Below are 19,649 nucleotides of genomic sequence, written 5' to 3'. Positions count from 1 at the left end.
TGTATATTTTGAATAAATTTATTACACTAACTTTCAAGTATATAAAAAATGTAATCAATAATTTTGGATTGATATAAATTTTCAGCCATGTTAGAGAATCAGGACTTTTTCAGATTTTGAACCAACAAACAACCAACATTTAAAAAGTAAAATTTCATAAGACGCGTGAGGTATTTGAAAAAATGATACTTGCTAACAAAATAATGAGAGTTTAATTAAAACTACTGACCACTAAAATTTTTCTATAAATTCTTTTGAAACAATTTATAACCTATAATGTTTTGAGTTAACGATTGATTTTTTAACAGTGCTAGAGAACTAGTACTTTTTTAGATTTTGAACCAGTAAACATTCCGTATTTGAAAAGAAATGAGCGATAGAGATAAAATTTTATAAAACGCGTGTGAAATATTTGAGAAAAAATTATACTTGCTGGTTAAATAATGACTAAATTTGATTAAAACTGCTGGCTACTGAAATTTTTTAAAAAATATTTTAAAAATAATTTATAACCTATAATGTTTTAAGTTAACGATTGATTTTTTAAAAAATCACAAAAGAATAAATGATTAATAAAATTTATTAATTTTATTCAATATTTAGTCAATTTTAAATACTAAATTTTAATAATATAAAAATAAGATACAAACTCAAAATGTTAATTAATATTAATAGAAAGTGTTATTCTCTATAATATATATATATAATGTTTGTGTAGATCCTGGAAGCACTTTGTAATGTTTTATCTGTGATGAGGTGCTTCTAAGATAAACAATGGAAAGCGATGTTGTTGTGGGGGTAAATATCTGGTGTGGTGAGGATCCATGATAAAGCCACCTGGCGTCCTCAGTCCTCAGCTCCTCATGGAACTTGATTACATTCTGGTCCCTCACACTTTATTATTCAAATTTTTGTTAAACTTGCTTAAGATTTGTAGCCATTATTATTCTGATTTTGTTACCGAAAAAAAAATCATTTGTACATTTAGAGAGCAATTCGAAGAGCGACTGAGACTGAGAGATAAAAATTAAAATAAGTTTTAGTATTATATTTAATTATTTAGTATAAAGTGAGACACAGAGATTAAAATAAGAATAAAGTTTTAATTTATTTTGTATAAAAAATAAAATTAAAATTAATTAATTAAAATAGAAGTATTTTAGGTATAAAATATTATTAAAATTTTAGTTTTCATCTTCAAAAATTTTAGTCTTATGTGTCTTCACTTTTTAAAAGTAGTGAAATATTGAAATTTTAGAGATATAGACTAAAATTTTAATACTAATTTTTAGATCAACAAATATAAGACTAAATCTCAATCTCTGTTTTAATATTTTAAAATAAACGCTATTTTAGTTTTAAAATCTGCATAATTAATTTTAATTTTTTTTAATTTTTATTGCTTTTTCATATTTATCATTTGTCTTTTCAATAGAAAATGGATAAATTTTTTTTCCCTTAATTTGGAGTATATATTGATATAGTCCTATCGGTGGCACTTTGAGCACTCCAATTTAATATTAGAGACTCATGGGAGGAAAAAAAACCTTCAAGATCAAGTTTAATTATGATTCAGTTATAGATATGAGTGAAAGAAGGCAACTATAAATGTTTTTCCCAAAGGGGAAAAGAAAAAAAATATAGTAAAATTCTGTATCGTGCTTGGTGATTTTAGTGGAGGGTCCATTAACTATTGAGGCCTTCAATAATCCAATTATCCACTTCATACTCAAATGCTGCATAAATATATGCATTATAATTTCATTAATTTGAGTAAATCATATTGTAGGCTAGTCAAAATGAGTCAAATTTATTGGGCCATTTCGTTTATATATTTAAATGGGTGAGTTTTGACTCTAAAATTAAGTCCGTTTAAATTTTTGGCTAAACGGGCTGAACCCGATTAATTCAAAAAAAGTGACGGGTTAAACAGGCCAGCTCGCAGGCTAAATAGATGGTCCGTTTATTATATTTTTGCATTTCTTAAAAAAATAGTACTTTTAGCTGATTTTTTTTCCCGATCCGACTCGAAAATCTGACCCATCAACTAAATAAATATTATTTTTAAAAAGTTTTTGACTTAAAAGTGATATTTTTTATCAAAATATTATTCAAAAAATAAAATAAAAAGATAAACAGGTTGGCCTGTTTAATCCATCGAACTGACCATAAATGGTTCAGCTAAAAAATTATGGCCTGTAAATAAAACGAATTTAAACGGTCCAGTACATTTAATTCTAAATAGACTGATTAGCGCCTTTGACAACTCTATTATATAGAGCTTTTAAATTTAATTAAGGCCATATATATACCTTATAATATAGAAAACGTTCGTTTCAGGTACTTCATATGATAGTCTATTTATTTTAGTTGTTGTTTTTAATAATGTATATATTTTATAATAATTTTATAATTAAAATTAACGATTAAAATTATTGAATTACCGTACACTGTGAAGTACTTGAAATGCATCCTATAATATATTTTATTAGTAAGACACTTGCTCATAAACATTAAAACAAAAATAAAAATTTAGCATGTTAAACACTTCTAATATAATTCATTAAGTCAATAACCAAGCTTATAGCATCAAATAAAGATGGATGTTTACATTTGAGTATAGCCCTTTTCCTACAACTACAGTGACAAATAAACCAATAATTAGGTATAATATAATCATAATAATAATAACAACAACAACATAACATATTAAAGGGTCAATTAGATAAATTAAATCACTAAGTTGTAGAAAACCCTAGCAGAGAAAGAGTACGTACTCCGTACTCAAAGAGAATGAGAGAAGGAGAAAGCGGGGGCGAGCGGTTGAAGGTGAAACACGGAGAGGAAGATGGCCATGCCATCGGAAGAGATAAGGGGGAGAGCGTGGGTGGGTATGTATCCGGTGTTAAGGAGGGTTCTTCTCGAGAGGGGTTAGGAAAGCCATCCAAGGTCTCTTTTAGAGATAAAGTTATTGGTGCAGAAAAGTCTAAGGCCTTTGCATTAGTAGGGTCTTTATCTGGGGATGGTATCGCGACGGTGACAGGTAAGCAAGGTGATTCTCGTCCACCAAGTGTCAGTTTTACCAAGGAGGCAAAGAGTTGTCTAGCTGAACCTTATAAGGAAGCCATCGTGATCAAGGTGCTGGATAAGTATTATGGCTACACGACTCTCATGCATAAGCTCCGGATAGTATGGCGCATCAAAGGAGGGTTTGATTTGTTGGATGTGGGATTTGGATATTTTTTGGTTAAATTTGATATTGCTGGGGATCGTGAGAAAGTCATTCTTGGTGGCCCGTGGTTGATAGACGGTCACTATGTTGCAGTAAAGCCATGGGATGTGGATTTTAGGCCATGCGAAAAATCCTTTGGATCAACGCTGGTATGGATTCGAGTCTCGGGACTTCCAATTTGGTGCTACCAGGAACAAGCAATGCTGCGAATTGCTTCTGCAATTGGGATTCCGGTGAAAGTAGATTTGGCTACTAAGCTCGCAGAAAGAGGAAAATATGCCCGAGCTTGTGTTCAAATTAATCTTGAGTTGCCTGTAATCAAACATATTATAGTGGAGGGTGTGACTTATGAAGTGGAGTACGAGAGTTTACAGTTGATTTGTGCTACTTGTGCACGGTATGGGCATGATAAATCGTTGTGCATGGAGAAGGAGTCCTTGGAAGGAAACATAAATTCCTTTGGTGATGGAAAAAATAATGAAGCCCCAACACTAGTGCCACACAACAATCACGAGATTCAAAAAGAGGCTGAATCAGAAGCTCGTGATTTGGGTGAGAAATTAGGAGTTGTTAAAGGGAAGGATGTGGTTACGGAATCATTGGCTCCTCACGTGCCTGATGGTCTTGTTAATGAGGCATGCATGGATGATGGAGAGGGCTGGCAACAAGTGCTGCGTAAGAAAAAATTTACAATGGGCCAGTCATCAGGTTTGAAGGACCAAGATGGAAAGCAGCACAAGTTTGGTTCGAGAAGGGTTCCAAGGCCCAATTTGCATGGTGATGGAGGCAAATCAACTGGCATTAGGATGGGGAAGCAAGAAAAACATGAAATTGCGCCATCTCCATCGCGCAGAACTCCTGCACGTCGTGGAATTTCTCTACGGAAGCGTCCTCGGCCTTCCTCCTTGCAGAACTCGCCAGTTGATAAAAATGGTGGCACAACGGAGGAAACCTTAGTAGATGGAAGCATGGCAAGTGCAGTGTCAGGGGGTCCAAAGGTGGCAATTATTGAGGATCAGAGTGTGCCAGTACCGCAGGACAAACCACCTATTGAGGTTGGTGATTCTGTTTAGAGTTTATGTTCTTATTTATTCTGTCCCTATTATTTATGGATAGTTTAAATATGATTGTTTGGAATATTAGGGGTGCTTCTAATAAGTTAGCCCGGGTGCATTGTAAGGAACTTGTTAGGAAATTTAGACCTGTTTTCTTTATTGTGGTTGAAACTCACTCCCCTTTTCAGCATTTAAAATTATTTTGGGAAAGGTTGGGGTATCACTCTGTTGGTATAGTAGAGGCACAGGGGCATAAGGGAGGTATTTGGTTTCTATCCTCTATGAAGGGTGTTTGTTGTAAGTTCATTGATGCTTTTGATCAGGGTGTTACTGTTGAGGTTCACTTTGATAATTTAATTTGGAGGTGTAGTGGTATTTATGGCAGTCCTCAATTTAATAAAAGGGTTCTCCTTTGAGATTATCTTGTTGCACAATCCATGGTTTTTCAAGGACCTTGGATTGTTCTTGGTGATTTTAATGAAGTCAAATTTTCTCATGAATCTAAGGGCTGTCAATTTTCTCATCAAAGAGCAGACATGTTTGCTACTTCATTAGGGGATAGTGGTTTGTTTGATCTGAAGACTATCGGGAGGCAGTTTTCTTGGTACAGGAGGGTGAAAAATTATGTTGATGTGGCAAAAAAGCTTGATCGAGTCTGTATAAATAGTAGTTGGTTATCTATCTTTCCAGAGGCTTATGCAGAAGTTTTAAATAGGCTTCAGTCTGATCATTGCCCTATTCTGGTGCGTTGTAAAGGTCGTCCTCAGCCTAAAGGGAATCGACCTTTCCGATTTGTTGCTGCTTGGGCTACTCATCCTGGGTATAAAGATATTGTGAACCAGTCATGGTGGTCTGGTAATAGAGGAATTCATGGCAAGCTTTCAGAAGTACAGAAGAATTCACTAGAGTTTAACTCGAAGGTATTTGGTAACATTTTTGTTAAGAAATGTGAATTAGAGCAGCAGATTAATTATTTACAAAAGCGTTTGGAAGTGGTGGATAGTATTTATTTGCGTCAGAAAGAGCAACAGTTGCTTGATGATTATAATAATACTCTAGTGCAAGAAGAGCTCCTATGGTTCCAAAAGTCCAGAGAGCAGTGGGTAAGGTTCGGGGATAGGAATACAAGATTCTTTCATATTCAAACTCTTGCGCGAAGGAAGCATAATAAGATTCATGGCCTTTTTCTCAAGGATGGAGTGTGGGAAACTGATCCAGAGGTTCTGAGTCAAGAAGCAGAGTCTTTCTATAAAAGCTTATTCTGTCATTTGGATGATGTTGATTTGGGTTGCCTTGGTGATGTGCCTCTTCCTTCTCTGAATGAGGAAACTTGCAATAATCTTACGGCACCAGTTACTATGGAGGAAGTCAAAACAGCTGTTTTTCACATGAACTCTTTTAAAGCTCCAGGTCCGGATGGGTTTCAAGCTTTCTTCTTCAAAGAATATTGGGAGATCATTGGTCTTGATGTTTGGAAGATGGTTAAGCAGGCATTCTCCGGTGTTACTCTTGATCCGAGAATGTTGGAGACTTTACTGGTTCTCATTCCAAAGGTTGAATCACCGGTATCTATGAAAGATTTCAGGCCGATTAGTCTCTGCAATGTAGTTTACAAGATCATCACGAAGGTCCTTGTTAATAGGCTTCGTCCTCATCTTGCGGAGATTGTTGGCCCGCTTCAAGGAGGATTTATTCCGGGACGAGGAACTCCTGACAACATCATTATTGCTCAAGAAGTCCTCCACTTTATGAAGAAGACTAAATCAAAGAAAGGCACACTGGCCTTTAAGATTGATCTGGAGAAAGCTTATGACAGAGTTGACTGGAGGTTTTTAGCTCATACCCTTAAGAGCTTTGGTTTTCCTATTCCTACACTTAATTTGATTATGAATTGTGTCACTGCTTCTTCCTTATCTATTCTTTGGAATGGGAGTCGTCTAAATGGCTTTACTCCTAGCCGAGGTCTTAGACAAGGAGACCCTATGTCACCCTATCTTTTTGTGTTGTGTATGGAGCGACTGGCATGCTTTATTAGTCATCAGGTTGATTTGGGCTTGTGGGAGCCGGTTGCTATTTCTAGAGGGGGACCAAGAATATCCCATTTAATGTTTGCGGATGACTTACTTCTATTCTGTAAAGCTACAAAAAGACAAGTGCAAAATGTGATGTTGGTTTTAGAGACTTTTTGCAAAGCATCTGGGATGAAGATTAATGTGGAGAAGTCTAAAGCGCTTTGCTCCAAGAATGTCTCTGCAACAAGGAAAGAGGTTTTCACTGGGGTATCCTCTATCAGATTTGTCCAGGATTTGGGCAAGTATCTTGGAGTTACCCTTAGCCATTCTAGAGTGACTCGTTCAGCTTTCAATGGTGTCCTGGATAAGATTCGGAGTAGGCTAGCAAGCTGGAAAGGGAGTTTACTCAATCGGGCTGGTAGACTCTGCTTGGTTAATTCTGTTGCCGCTGCTATTCCCACGTACCAGATGCAGGTCTCTATTTTTCCCAAAGGAATCATTAGTAAATTGGAGTCTATGATGAGGAATTTTCTTTGGAAAGGACAAGTTGATGGAAGAGGATTGAATCTTGTTAGTTGGAAGGTACTGGTTACTCCAAAAAAATATGGAGGTTTGGGGATTAGAGATCCTTATTGTGTAAATATTGCTCTTCTTGGGAAGCTAGTTTGGACTTTTTTCCAGCAGCCAAACAAGCTATGGATCCAATTATTGGATGCCAAATACCGATCATCTCTATATGACTGTTTTAGTTATCCTAAGAACAAGGACTCTCCCATTTGGAGGTGTCTTTGCAAGGCTTGGAAAGTGTTGAAGGATGGGTTTGCTTGGTGTATTGGAGATTTGAACCAGAATTTTTGGTTTTCTAGCTGGAGGAGAGAAGGACGGTTATCTAATGAGATGGATTATGTCCACATTTCTGATTCGAATCTCCGGATACAGGATATTTGGTCGGTTGGTAGGTGGCATTTGGATACTCTTTATTCTCCTTTATCTCAAAATCTGAAAGATAATATTCTCTCTTACAATCCAGATGAACAAGCAGGTCCGGAAGTGGGTTGGTATTGGAGTGGGTCTGCTGCCAAAGTCTATGACTCACGCAATGGTTACTTGTGGTTGTGTAAGCAGCTGTTTGGTTGGGAGGAGAGGGAGAATTGGCTTTGGCTTTGGCGTCAGCTTGTTCCGGAAAAGCATAAGTTTTTGGCTTGGTTGTGTCTTAAGGAGGCTCTTCCTACTGCAAGTTTTCGCTTTAGAAGAGGGATGTCGTCATCGAATAGGTGTCCAAGATGTCTTTCTAGCCAGGAATCGGTTATACATTGTATTCGGGATTGTCCAAAAGCTCAGCTTGTCTGGCAAAGGTTGGATATTCCTTGTCATCCTTTGGATTTAAAGAACTGGTTCTTGTATCATAGCAGAGAGCACCCGTTAAAGTTCTTTTCGGGACTTTGGTGGATATGGCGAGCAAGGAATAACGACATCTTTAATCCCCATGAAACTTGGCCTCCGGAAAAAGTCATTTGTCTGGCATTAACTTCAGAAAAGGAGCTTAGAAATATTTTTGAATTACAACGTATGTCCCTTCCCTCTACTCTAAATGGTTTTTGGAATCCCCCATCCATTGGTACTTTTAAGATTAATTGTGATGCTAGTTATTTTGGTTCGGGTGATAGTGTTGGTTTTGCTTGTGTTATTAGAGATTGTAATGGGAGCTGGCAAAGGGGGTGTTTGGGAATAATTGAGAGTAATAGTATTCTTCAAGGAGAATTGTTTGCTATTTGGAGAGGATATCTCTTAGCTTGGGATGTGGGTCAACGAGATGTTATTTGTGAGACGGATTGTGTGGAAGCATTTAATCTTGTTACTCAAGATGGTTTTGGGTTTATTGATCCACTGGTGCTCAAAATAAGAGATATCATGCATTGGAATTGGCGTGTTGACTTTCGTTTGATTATGAGAGATGCAAACACGGTGGCAGATACTATGGCAAAGATGGCGATGAAGTTACAACTTTCGCATGTGGAGCTTCTTTCACCTTGGGAGGAGTTTAAGAGTAGTCTTAAACGGGACTGTCCCTCTATTTAAGCAGTTCCTTGTTTTGTTTCTTTTGTTTTTCTTTGTTTAATTTATTTCAGTCACAAAAAAAAAAAAGGGTCAATTAGATTATAGTATTTAATTACTAATTTCACATTTGAGTTTGCTAATACATAGAAGACTCCATATTGTTTATGTGAGTTTAGTAGAACATCAATATCTCGGTATGATTAATGACAAATTATGGAAAAATATAAATGCTTAATTATCTGATTGGTGGATCTAAATCCAAGTTAATTAGCATAATCTTCTATTCTATTTGGTAAGAAAAGGTAAAAGCTGCTATGAGCCTGCAAACATTGTATATATGATCTATCTTATTCTTTCCCCTTGCAACAGAAACTTTATGATTAAAAAACACATTGCACATAAAATTAATTATAAATATGTCAAATTTTGATTGGTTGTCTTGAATCTCCCTCTTAACATATAATACTTTCACTTGTATGAATATTTTTTAAGATTCCATCATTTGATGCACCAACCAATCTCCATGATATTATTTGCTTCGCCCGTTTTCTACTATATTGTAGGGGTGAGCACGGTATTGAGTAGCCGATTATCCGTTCGGACCCGAATCGAACTAATTAAATTGGTTCTGAAATCAACGGTTGGGTCCAATCCGAACTAAACTAATGACTTTTGTTAGTGATTGGTTCGAATATCGGTTTTGGGGGTGTGAAATCCGAACCGACTCACAAACCCGACCATATATTAATTAAATAAAAAAATAAAAAAATATATATGATTTTTTCATTAGACAATGATTATTTATTATTAATATGTTTGGATTTTAATAAGTTTAGTTTTTAATGTATTTAGTATTTAACAGTTTGGATTATTTCTATTGATGTTACATGTTTATTGTACTTGTTAAATTTTTAAGATAAAAATTTGTTTTTTTTTTATGAATTTCAAAGTCATCAGGTACCCAATTATCCGAATCGAACCAATCCGTTCTTAATCGGTTTGGTTTGGTTCAAGTACATATACAAAAAAATGTAAATCCAAACCAAACCAAACGAATTACATTTTAATTGGTTCAGTTATAATTTTACCATAAATCCAAACCAAACCGACTCGTAATCACCCTACTATATTGTTCTTGCTAACAAGTTTACAGAGTCTTCTTAGGGTGTTATAATATTTAGACAAACTAACAAAATAAGTGAATAAAAAATTAAATAAAAGGTAAAGATAAATATAAGAGATTAATTTTAATATAATGATGTGTAAAGAGTTATATATATTTATCTAATTAAATTTATGTGTTTAGATGATTTTTAAATATAAATTTAAATATTAATTATTTTTATAGATACAACAATACGCGATTAATTGTCTACATAAAATTTTTATATATTAATAATATATAAAAATTAAATTCTATAAATAAAGAGAATCGTCAATTTAACTCTGATTAAAAAAAATTATAATTTGATTTAAGAATGATATCTTTTAATTTAACAGATTAAAAATTAATTTATTGTGAATTAGAATTTTATTTAAAAAAAATTTATTAGACAATAAATAATAAATTGTTAACTTGCTATATACATAGATAAAACTTAGATTCGAATACTCAAATTAATTATATATATTGTTCAATAAGTTGTTAGGCTTAGCTTCTATTGCATGGTGTCTTATTCTTGAAAAGATGAATTAATTGTGATTCACGAAACCAGCAACCTTAGCACGAGACGAGTTCGTGGAAACCAATTTCACTTTTTCCAATCTTTCTCACTTTAATTTCTGTAAGAGAAAAGCACCACCACATGTGTGTACATCACATATCTCAAACCTAAGTAGTTTCAATTTATTATTATTAAGGAATCTTACTCCAAACAATGTCCAAGTTAAAATACAATACATCAAATTGAGATTTTCATTTAGAGTAATATACTATATGTATAAATAATTTTGTAATTAAGTTCAATTAAGTTAGTATAAAACTTAGCGGAAAAAAAACATGCATATGTTATTATTCTTTTTTTTTAATGTTTTTTCTAGCACACAATTTTTTGTTAAAGACTACAAAAAATTATTGATATAACACATAAATTTTGTATATAATACATAAATTTTTGTACATAATACACAAATTTTTATTGTGAATATATTTTGTTAGTTAGGTGCTATGCGTATTTTATTGGTTAGGAAAAAAAGAAAATGAAAAGGACGAACATGATGATAATGATAATAAAAGAGAATGAAGAAGAAAAAAAAAAAGAAATTAAACAATAACAATATCAATATATCGAAGAAGTATGCCCATTTGTGTCCGAAAAAAAAAAGGCGGGCGAGAATTTAGTTAAAAACTTGGTTCAAAATATGCTTGGACACTTTGCATGTCTGTTTCATTTATTTTTTTTTATTAATGGTATTTTAAGATCCAAAATATCATTTTTTAAAAAATTCTTATAAGCAAAAACATATGACATGCCCTTTGGTTCTTTTTATGATAATATTATTGTATTCATTTGGTACTAAGCCTTTAGATTTGTATATAGATTAAAGGTTTAGTTCAATAAGTATCAATAACTATAAAGATCAACTAAAACCACCAACCTAGCTAGCTAACTTTTATACTATTTGTTTATTTATTTATTTAATTTTATCTTGTTAGTTACATAGATTGTGGAGTTTGGATAATGAAATGATGAAAAGTTTTCCCACCAAACGCTATAGTAAATATAAATAAATAACTCATCAGAATAATTATATTCCACTATAAGACTAGAGTTCCACATATAAAAGTAGTTTGGTATTATGGATAATGACGTAGATTAAGATTCTCGTAACTCATGGTCATTTAATTAACTACAATTGGTTTTTCACAAAAGTAGTTAGATTTTCATGAGTGTCTGTACTTAGTTAAATTTACAAAATCAGTTAAATTTACAAAATCAAATCCAACTAATTAATTAATTAATTAATATCTTGACAAACTTTCGATTGTGTTGAAAGCTTTTCGCCAAATAGGGTTAGTTTGGACATTATTTAATTTCTCCAACAAATTAAAGTTTCTGCCTAATACGTGTCTCTGATTTAACCCAACATGAACAATGCAATTGGGAACTAAAATTTGAACAGATTCCATTTTCTTATATTAGAATTCAATCATTAATCTAATGTCCTTCAAAGCTTGTGCACAAACATGATCACATGTTATAAACATATATTGTGATTTGTGTTATATTTTTTCACCTTTATACTAATTTTTCTCCAAATTCAAGTATTATATATATACTTTATATAAACTCATACTTCATCACCATGCATTGTCCTAATATGTTCCATAATTCAATATTTGAAATCATATTTTTACCTTTGGATCTTGTTTAGTAAACACACATGTGAATGTCTAACACTAATCATTCATAAATAAACAAATGTACATACATTATTGACATTATTTTTTTTTTAAATGGTGCAAACTCATAATAATTTTATAGGGCTAATAGTCAAAATAATTTCTGAAAAATAATATATACATCAATTTAGTCCTTAAAAAATAGATGTCTCAAATTCTTCCTTGACTGTAATTCATATTATCTTTTCGTTAGTATAATACATGTAACATGTTAATGATTAATTCGTCGCGGATGTGAGCTCCATTTAAGGGTCTATCGCGGAATTTGAACCTCCGACACTTATTTAAACGGACGAGACTCGATCCACTCTAATTGGTTATACAGTTATATCTTTTATTGACCATTAATCCAAGTTTCATAACATTACAAGAAAGGCAATTTTTCTTTGGGTTAGGTTAAGTGTTTAATGGGTTTTTTCCTTGGTGTAAGAGTTTAGGCTTAAGTTGTTAAAAACTAAAAACCTAGGTTGGGCCTTAAAAGCCCAATTTTGAAAAATGGAGGCCCAGTTTGAAAATGAGACATTGGAAAATGATGTTTGACATTGCTAAAAACTAAAAAGCAGTAGAAGAATAGAAAGAGAAAGATCATGAGAAATGGGACAAGAGAGTGAAGTGAGAAAGGCAAAGACATGGTAGAGGTTCTTCTAGCATCATCACATCTACTTCACTGTTCATCTTATCCTCCTACATCTTGGTAACAACATTTATTCTAGTGATTTTGTTTCCCATAATTGTGGAGTGAATTTTACTTGTTAATTCTTAATATGCTCTATGAATTTTTAAGGTTGCACCTTACATGTTTGTGTAATTGCCACATCTGTCTATAATGGAAGATATAAATATTTAGTGTTGTGCATTTGAAGTGTGTCCAAATATGGTGAAATTATGGTTGCATATGATGCAGGAAGGTTTCAGGAACAGGAAGAGGAGCATATTTGAAGTGTTCATTGGAGCTGAGGAGGAGTAGTAAGGTGGTTCTGAACAAGAAAGTTTTGTTATCTGGCCTTGCTGCTTCCTTCATACTTCTCTCTCCTCCACCATCTCAGGTTTCTTGTTATGAGATTGCATTCAGATTTTAGTTTTAGAGCTGCTAAAATCTTTTTGTGGAGCTACTTCACTCTTGGATGTTTTAATTTTTTATATTCAACATTTTGATTTTTTGCCTTATTGAAGTTCATATAAAAGGGTGGATTTACCTTCTTATTTCATGAACAGTCTGTTGCTACAGATTTTGTTCATCAACAAAATATATGTCAGCTTGCCAATGCTAGTGAAAATTCAGTTGCCCTACCCTTTGAGAATGATTCTGATGGAAAAGGTGCAAACCTAATGATGATGAGAGGTATGACAGCCAAGAATTTTGATCCTGTAAGGTATTCAGGAAGATGGTTTGAAGTAGCTTCGCTTAAACGTGGATTCGCCGGTCAAGGTCAAGAGGACTGCCATTGTACTCAGGTGTGGAATTTAGGAAGATTATATTATTAACTTATTAACAATCATTGAATTCTAAGGCATAGACAGAACGTAAGGTTCTCAATTTTGATTGTTTATTGGAAATGAGTTCAATTATGTCATTCATGAATTATGATAACATTCTAGTGCATGTTAGACACAAACCTGTCATTTACTTGGGTTGTTATGTTTCTTTGGCATACATAAAGTTCTTGATATTATGTACTAATGACATTTCAGGGTGTATATACATTTGATAGGGAAGCTAAGGCTATTCAAGTTGATACATTTTGTGTTCATGGAGGCCCTAATGGATATATAACCGGAATTAGGGGGAGAGTTCAATGTCTATCAGAAGATGATTTGCAGAAAAATGCAACTGACCTAGAGAAGCAGGAAATGATTAAAGAAAAATGCTATCTCCGCTTTCCTACATTGCCATTCATCCCTAAGGAACCTTATGATGTCATTGCTACTGATTATGACAATTTTGCTCTTGTTTCAGGAGCAAAGGACACTAGTTTTGTTCAGGTATTACTCAACTGCATAAATATAGCCCCTTTCAAGTACTTTTCGTCATTTGTTTTCCCATGACATATCCGAATTCAGAGGCTAAATACTAATCTGCCACGGATCTGAACTCCATTTAAGGATTTGTCATTGTCTAACTGATTGCTACATACATTAAGACGAGATTTGAAGTCTCGACGCTTGTTTAAGCGGACTCACTCAATCAAACCAAGTTGGTTTCATCATTATTTAGTTGAGTAGAATAGAGTTTTCTGAAATAACAATAATGCTTAGAAATTGCTCAAGTCTCAGGAATGCAGATTTCTTAAATAACAATAATGCCTTAGAAATTGCTTAAGTCTCAGCAATGCATATTAAATTATACTACTCTTATAACAAAAGTACTCAATATCATATAATTTAAATCTCAGAAAGGTTAGCATTCACTCCAAATAGAATCGTATCATGTATTCATGTTTAATATCGCCTAATCTTAGTAGAGTTCGGTGTAATTTACCCTATATGTTATGTCAATCTTTTTTTATTGGGATTCATTTTCCGGTTTTGAATACTACAGATATACTCAAGAACACCTAACCCTGGACCTGAATTCATAGAGAAGTACAAAGCTTACTTGGAAAACTTTGGATATGATTCAAGCAAGATCAAAGACACGCCTCAAGATTGCGAAGTAATGTCGAACAGTCAGCTGGCAGCTATGATGTCCATGCCTGGAATGCAGCAGGCACTAATAAACCAGTTTCCTGATCTTGAACTTAAGGCCCCTATTGCACTTAATCCCTTCACAAGTGTATTTGACACTTTCAAGAAGCTTCTTGAGCTTTATTTTAAATAGTAGCTTATACCTATAATCCAATTGAGTTGCATCATGTTTTGTTCTTTTGTATTATATTTACTAATAATAGTATGCAGTCTTGTATGTAACAAATACCAATCCTTGATGGAAGCTATGAAGTATGAGCTACCCATATTTGGTGACATAACTGGTATATGCTTTCAGCTATCTTCATTCTTCCTCTTTTGAAGATGAATATGAATGGAAATATGGAATGAAAAGTTGATTATATTTTTAATATTAATTTAGATGATAAATGATTTCAAGTATCAGAATTGTTTTTGTAACTACTTTACATAGCCATGATAAACAAAAATAAAGTTTTCTTTGATCAACTGTGGTCGGCCATGTGAATCGAATGAAATTATTATATCCCATATGAATTAGGATTTAATTTTTATACACTGTTAGTACAAACTTCAAACAAAAGTTTTGCATATCATATAATGTTGTATTAACAAAAATATTTAATATATTCATTTGTTATCTTAATTAGCTTTTTAAAACACAAATATCTAATTACATTACATGATCAAACACTTTCACTTACTAGTTCCAAGTTGTCCCCATCTACTCCTATGTATCCTTAGAATCCACGAAATGGATAAAATAGCAAGGAACTAGACCAATGACACTTCTTAGTTTCTGGTTTGTTACACTTTATGTTCTTAGTCATCTTGTGAAATGGAATCTAGTTCCTAAAAAGGGTACAAGTATAAACAAACTACACGTGATTGACACCACCAAACTCCCTGAAAGAGGGTCCACCAAGGGACCAATGGTGGTGGTTTCTGGAGAGTAAAGGCACAAGTTCTTCAGAGTTTTCTGTCTCCTTTTCCGGCTTTCTGTCCATAGTAGAATAAAGGGAAGCAAGGATGTAAAGTGAAATTGCAAACAAGAGTTGTTACAGGCAAGGTAGAATATTAAAATCGTAACGATATTTAAATTGTAAAATCATCCGAATTAGTCGAGATTTTTTAAAATCGATTAACTCATTCAAAATTGTAATATCAAAAGATTTTAAGAGTTAAATCGAGATTCTAACTACTACGATGGTTACATGTGATAAAATCCTAAAAATGATCCTATAGAAACACATTTTGACTTTTGAGTCCATTTTATTCTTGTAAGAAACTTCCTTTGATAAGTAATATGTAAATACTTTTATAACTAGTGTTTATTGAGCTTGGAATATATGCTAGCATAAAATACTAGGGATGCCAACGGGGTAGGGTGGGGGCGGGGGATGCCTCCCTGCTCCCCATTCCTGCCCTCAGATTTGCTCTTCATCCCTGTCCTCAGATTTGCTCTCCATCCCCGTCCACATTCCCCGCCATGGGGAAATATTGCTCCCCATCCCCATTTTCCACGGGTCTCATTTTCCGCGGGACCCCATTTCCCATCTATCAGATAGTTCTAACTAATTATTAACTTTCATATGATTAGAGTTGCAAGTATCCATCATATACAAAAACAACAAGATTTTATATAAAAAGTCTAAATGACACAGTAGGGGGGACGCAACGACGAGCCAAAGGACAAAGCAGTGGATGAGGTGGGAGACGCGGCAACAAAGAGGAGAATGGACATGACGGCAGAGTTACGAAAAGGAATGCTGCAAATAGAAAGCACGACGCGGTGAGGGTGAGGTGTGACGATGCGGTGAGAAGGGAGAGTGGCGAGGGGGTGGCTGCAGAGAGGTTGGATGGAGTATAAATAGTATTAGGGATCTCTGAATTGAAGAAGGATTATGTAAATGAAGATTAATGTGAAAAATGACTAAAAAACATATATAAGAAATAAACTATTAAAGATAATTCAGTAAATTTATAAATTTCGGAGAATAGCGGGGATGGGGCGGGGATCCCCGCTCGGGTCCCCACGCTTGCCTCGGGGGAATTTTGTCCCCCATCCCCATCCCCGCGGGGAAAATTCCCCACGGTCAGATCTCCATTCGGGGCAGTCTCTGCAGGGATCCCCGCGTCTCGGGGAGTTTTGCCATATCTATAAAATACTGTGAAATTAAAATGTATTACACTGGATATTGGCACTTTAGACTAAATCAAAATACATGAACAACATGATTGACAACAAACTTAGAATGCATGGAGTAAGAGATGAATTCTGCTGCATTTTGGTTTATTTTACTAACAAGTGTTTATGAATTACTTCAAAGTAAAAGTAGAACTCAATGATAAACACAGATTTGGTAAACAAAGCAAAATAAGTCCTCAAACTCCTCAAGTAGCACCCAATATAGAAACAAATCACAAAATAGATAAAGCTAACCAAAACAAAATCATCCCAAAACATGAAAAAGCACTGAAAAATATATAGTTAGCCTACTATCTCTTCCTTGCTATTGAAGACACCAAAATGCAACAACAACCTACTTAAAAAGTAGTGGAAAGATAAAGCTACACTTTTACCTTTCACATGAATCCTATCTCATCCACTCAACACTGAAAAAGAGTCCAATATAATGGACCTATCAATCATGTTCCTAGGAGCATGTTGATGAAACTTAAAGTAGTTAAAAGGGTGGTATAGTTAGTTAGACATTTCCATTTCCTTTTTTCTTAACTGAAAGCACATGAAAGCAGTGATCATGTCATTTACATATATGCCATGCACTTTATATAGAGAGAGCAAAAGGTGAAGGATTCTTGTGAAACCACATCTTCTTGAAATCTAAAGAAAAATGCCTCACAGTCTCTGCAGTCTCCCAACTAGGACAAAACCACAAACAACCCTTCTCTCAACCAAACAAATCATGCACAAATCCACTACCATTGCCACAAATGACATGAAAGTAACTGCAGAATTTGCACCGGTGCAAATAGGCACCAGAGGTACAGTAGCATCTCTTATAATGCAAGAAATCGAGTACTTCAGCCGGATCGAATCAAATTCCCAAGACAGGTCATATAGGAGCAAATCTCAAATTACAGAAGTTGGTTCCTCAGTTAGCACAAACTCTAGAGCAACCACAATTGTGTCTCCAGTTGAAAGTACGAAGAAAAAGCGGCCAAGTAGCAGCAAGCTCCTATCTAGCATGTGTTCTATGGTGGATGTATCAAACAACAATAGGTCAAATGGTACCAACTCTGCTTTCAGTTACAGGAATCTGAAGTCAGAGATACAAAATTTTCAGGTTTAGATTAACCATGGTTTAAATTATGCTCTCTGAGAGCTTTGAGAAACCGAGCTTCTTAAGACGACTTGCTAAAGGAGTAGCCCAAGCCTTATCTGCATTCCCACATCTTATGTCCACAACTTCAACAATGTTAGGTATCTTCTTATCATTCTTCTCCCTGGCAGGACTTCGGTCGACTGGGAAGTTATCATAACCAAGTATTGGAATTCTGTGTGTACTTCTGCCACTAGATTTTGTTTTCTGCACTGCCTTACTGGGGAATCTATGGTTTGTATTTGTGCTTTTACTGCCTCCACTGCTACTTGCTTCATCTGATGATTTTCTTGGTTGTAGTCTTTTCGGCGTTGCACCAGTACAGGCAACCGAAACAGGAAGTGTTCTGTGCTTAGTTCTTGAAGGTACTTGTTTGTGTGGTGTTGAAGAGATTTGATTCAATTCCCTTGTCATTAAGGAACCGATTGTTCCGGTGGTTCCTAGCTTGATGGATCCTCCTCCACCCTTAATACCTTCTAGATTCTGAGGCATTTTCTTCTTCTTAGCACCAATAAACGATCCAAAATTGTTCTAATCTTTGAAAATGGATACTCCTAGAAGATTTATTCAATAATCTGTTGCACATTTGATGTCACCAATGAATTCAGATGTAAATGGTATGTTAAAATTCAAGTCATAATGTGATTAAAATTCTCCTATACTAACATGTAGTTTTCATCTTCCATATACCATGTCAAGATTGGGGGAAAAAGTGATAGAAATACATGAAATTAGTTCAGCATCAAATCAATAACAAGAGAACAGCAAAATTCTAATAAAAATAAATAATGTGAACTGATGGACTTAGCTTCAAGATGTTTTATACAATAAAACAAGAAATCATTTTTTATGAAAAGATAAACCAGAAAGCTTTTTATAAAAAAATATATAAAAAAGTTCATATTGTTAAATTAGTGAAAAGTGCAGATATCTAACTTCAACCATTGTAGACTGTGGATCATGATCTCTACAAAAACAGGACTACAACATAAAAGATGTAGATACACACACACAATACTCATGAACCACACATCATAACCTAAGGATAAGAATGGCAACTCAACTACAATCAGTGTCCGTGATTTTGAAGGGAAAAAAAAAGAAAGAAAAAGAATCAAATGGAAAAAGAGTTCACCCAGAAAACAGAAAAGGATGGAGATGAATCAAATCTCCAAAAACTATCCATAAAAGCAGAATCCATAGAAGGGTTAAAACTGAATCCAGCTTCAAAGAGCTTTTCACTAAAGACAAAAAAACCAAACTTGAACTAGAATAAATAAATTATAATAAACAGAGGGGAAAAATACTTTCAATTCAATAAAAATGCTTCACATTACTCGTAATAGATTAGTACTTTGATACCAAAAAAAAAAAAAAAACACTTTTTTAGATCTTAAGATGGAAAAGAAAAACGCATAAATGATCAACAAAGTTGAATACAGAGTTGGTAATCGTACCCAGAAGGTCACACGGCTCTGAAAGTTTTGAAATTGCAGATTTGGAAGAGAACCCAAAAACAAAAGTAAGAAGCTTTTGTTTTGGAATGGAATTGGAGGCAAATGTGTTTGTGAAAAAGGGGTGAAAAATATGATCTTGGAAAAAAAAAGTCATATAACGTAAGTAGGTGACATTATTTTTGGACACACTTGATGTGTCTCATTTTGGAGTTAGTGTGGAACTGTGGATCCAACTTATGTTTGATTTGACTTATGTAACTTTATCATTATGGCCGGTGTAATAGAGTTAATTTTCCCACCAAATTTTCACAGTTCATTATATAGATATCAATTTGTAATCAATAGCATAAAATAGTGGGTGCAAAATGAAAATTCAAAAAGAAAATTAGATTAGTTGTTGATGTTACTGATGTGATTTCCTCTT

General features: G+C 34.1%; 2 protein-coding genes across 2 annotated transcripts; one reads left to right on the top strand and one right to left on the bottom strand.

Moving 5' to 3' along the window:
- The first annotated feature begins 12,267 nt into the window (after positions 1 to 12,267).
- LOC112766203 (chloroplastic lipocalin) lies at positions 12,268 to 14,723 on the top strand. The gene is made up of 5 exons (XM_025812093.3): positions 12,268 to 12,454; positions 12,665 to 12,806; positions 12,976 to 13,215; positions 13,453 to 13,743; positions 14,300 to 14,723. Exons 1-5 carry the CDS (start codon positions 12,390 to 12,392, stop codon positions 14,576 to 14,578), a joined length of 1,017 nt encoding a protein of 338 aa, XP_025667878.1. The 5' UTR covers positions 12,268 to 12,389; the 3' UTR covers positions 14,579 to 14,723.
- A 2,114-nt stretch (positions 14,724 to 16,837) lies between these two features.
- Positions 16,838 to 19,372, bottom strand: LOC112766718 (uncharacterized). Its single transcript, XM_025812612.3, has 2 exons — positions 19,226 to 19,372; positions 16,838 to 18,343 (listed from the first exon to the last, which is right to left on the bottom strand). Exon 2 carries the CDS (start codon positions 18,258 to 18,260, stop codon positions 17,751 to 17,753), a length of 510 nt encoding a protein of 169 aa, XP_025668397.1. The 5' UTR covers positions 18,261 to 18,343; positions 19,226 to 19,372; the 3' UTR covers positions 16,838 to 17,750.
- Positions 19,373 to 19,649: the final 277 nt, after the last annotated feature.

The sequence above is a fragment of the Arachis hypogaea genome, chromosome 17, assembly GCF_003086295.3.
Source record: "Arachis hypogaea cultivar Tifrunner chromosome 17, arahy.Tifrunner.gnm2.J5K5, whole genome shotgun sequence".
Classification (NCBI taxonomy): domain Eukaryota; kingdom Viridiplantae; phylum Streptophyta; class Magnoliopsida; order Fabales; family Fabaceae; genus Arachis; species Arachis hypogaea.
Note: the sequence above shows the minus strand (reverse complement) of the source record. Positions and strands in the feature narration are given on the sequence as shown.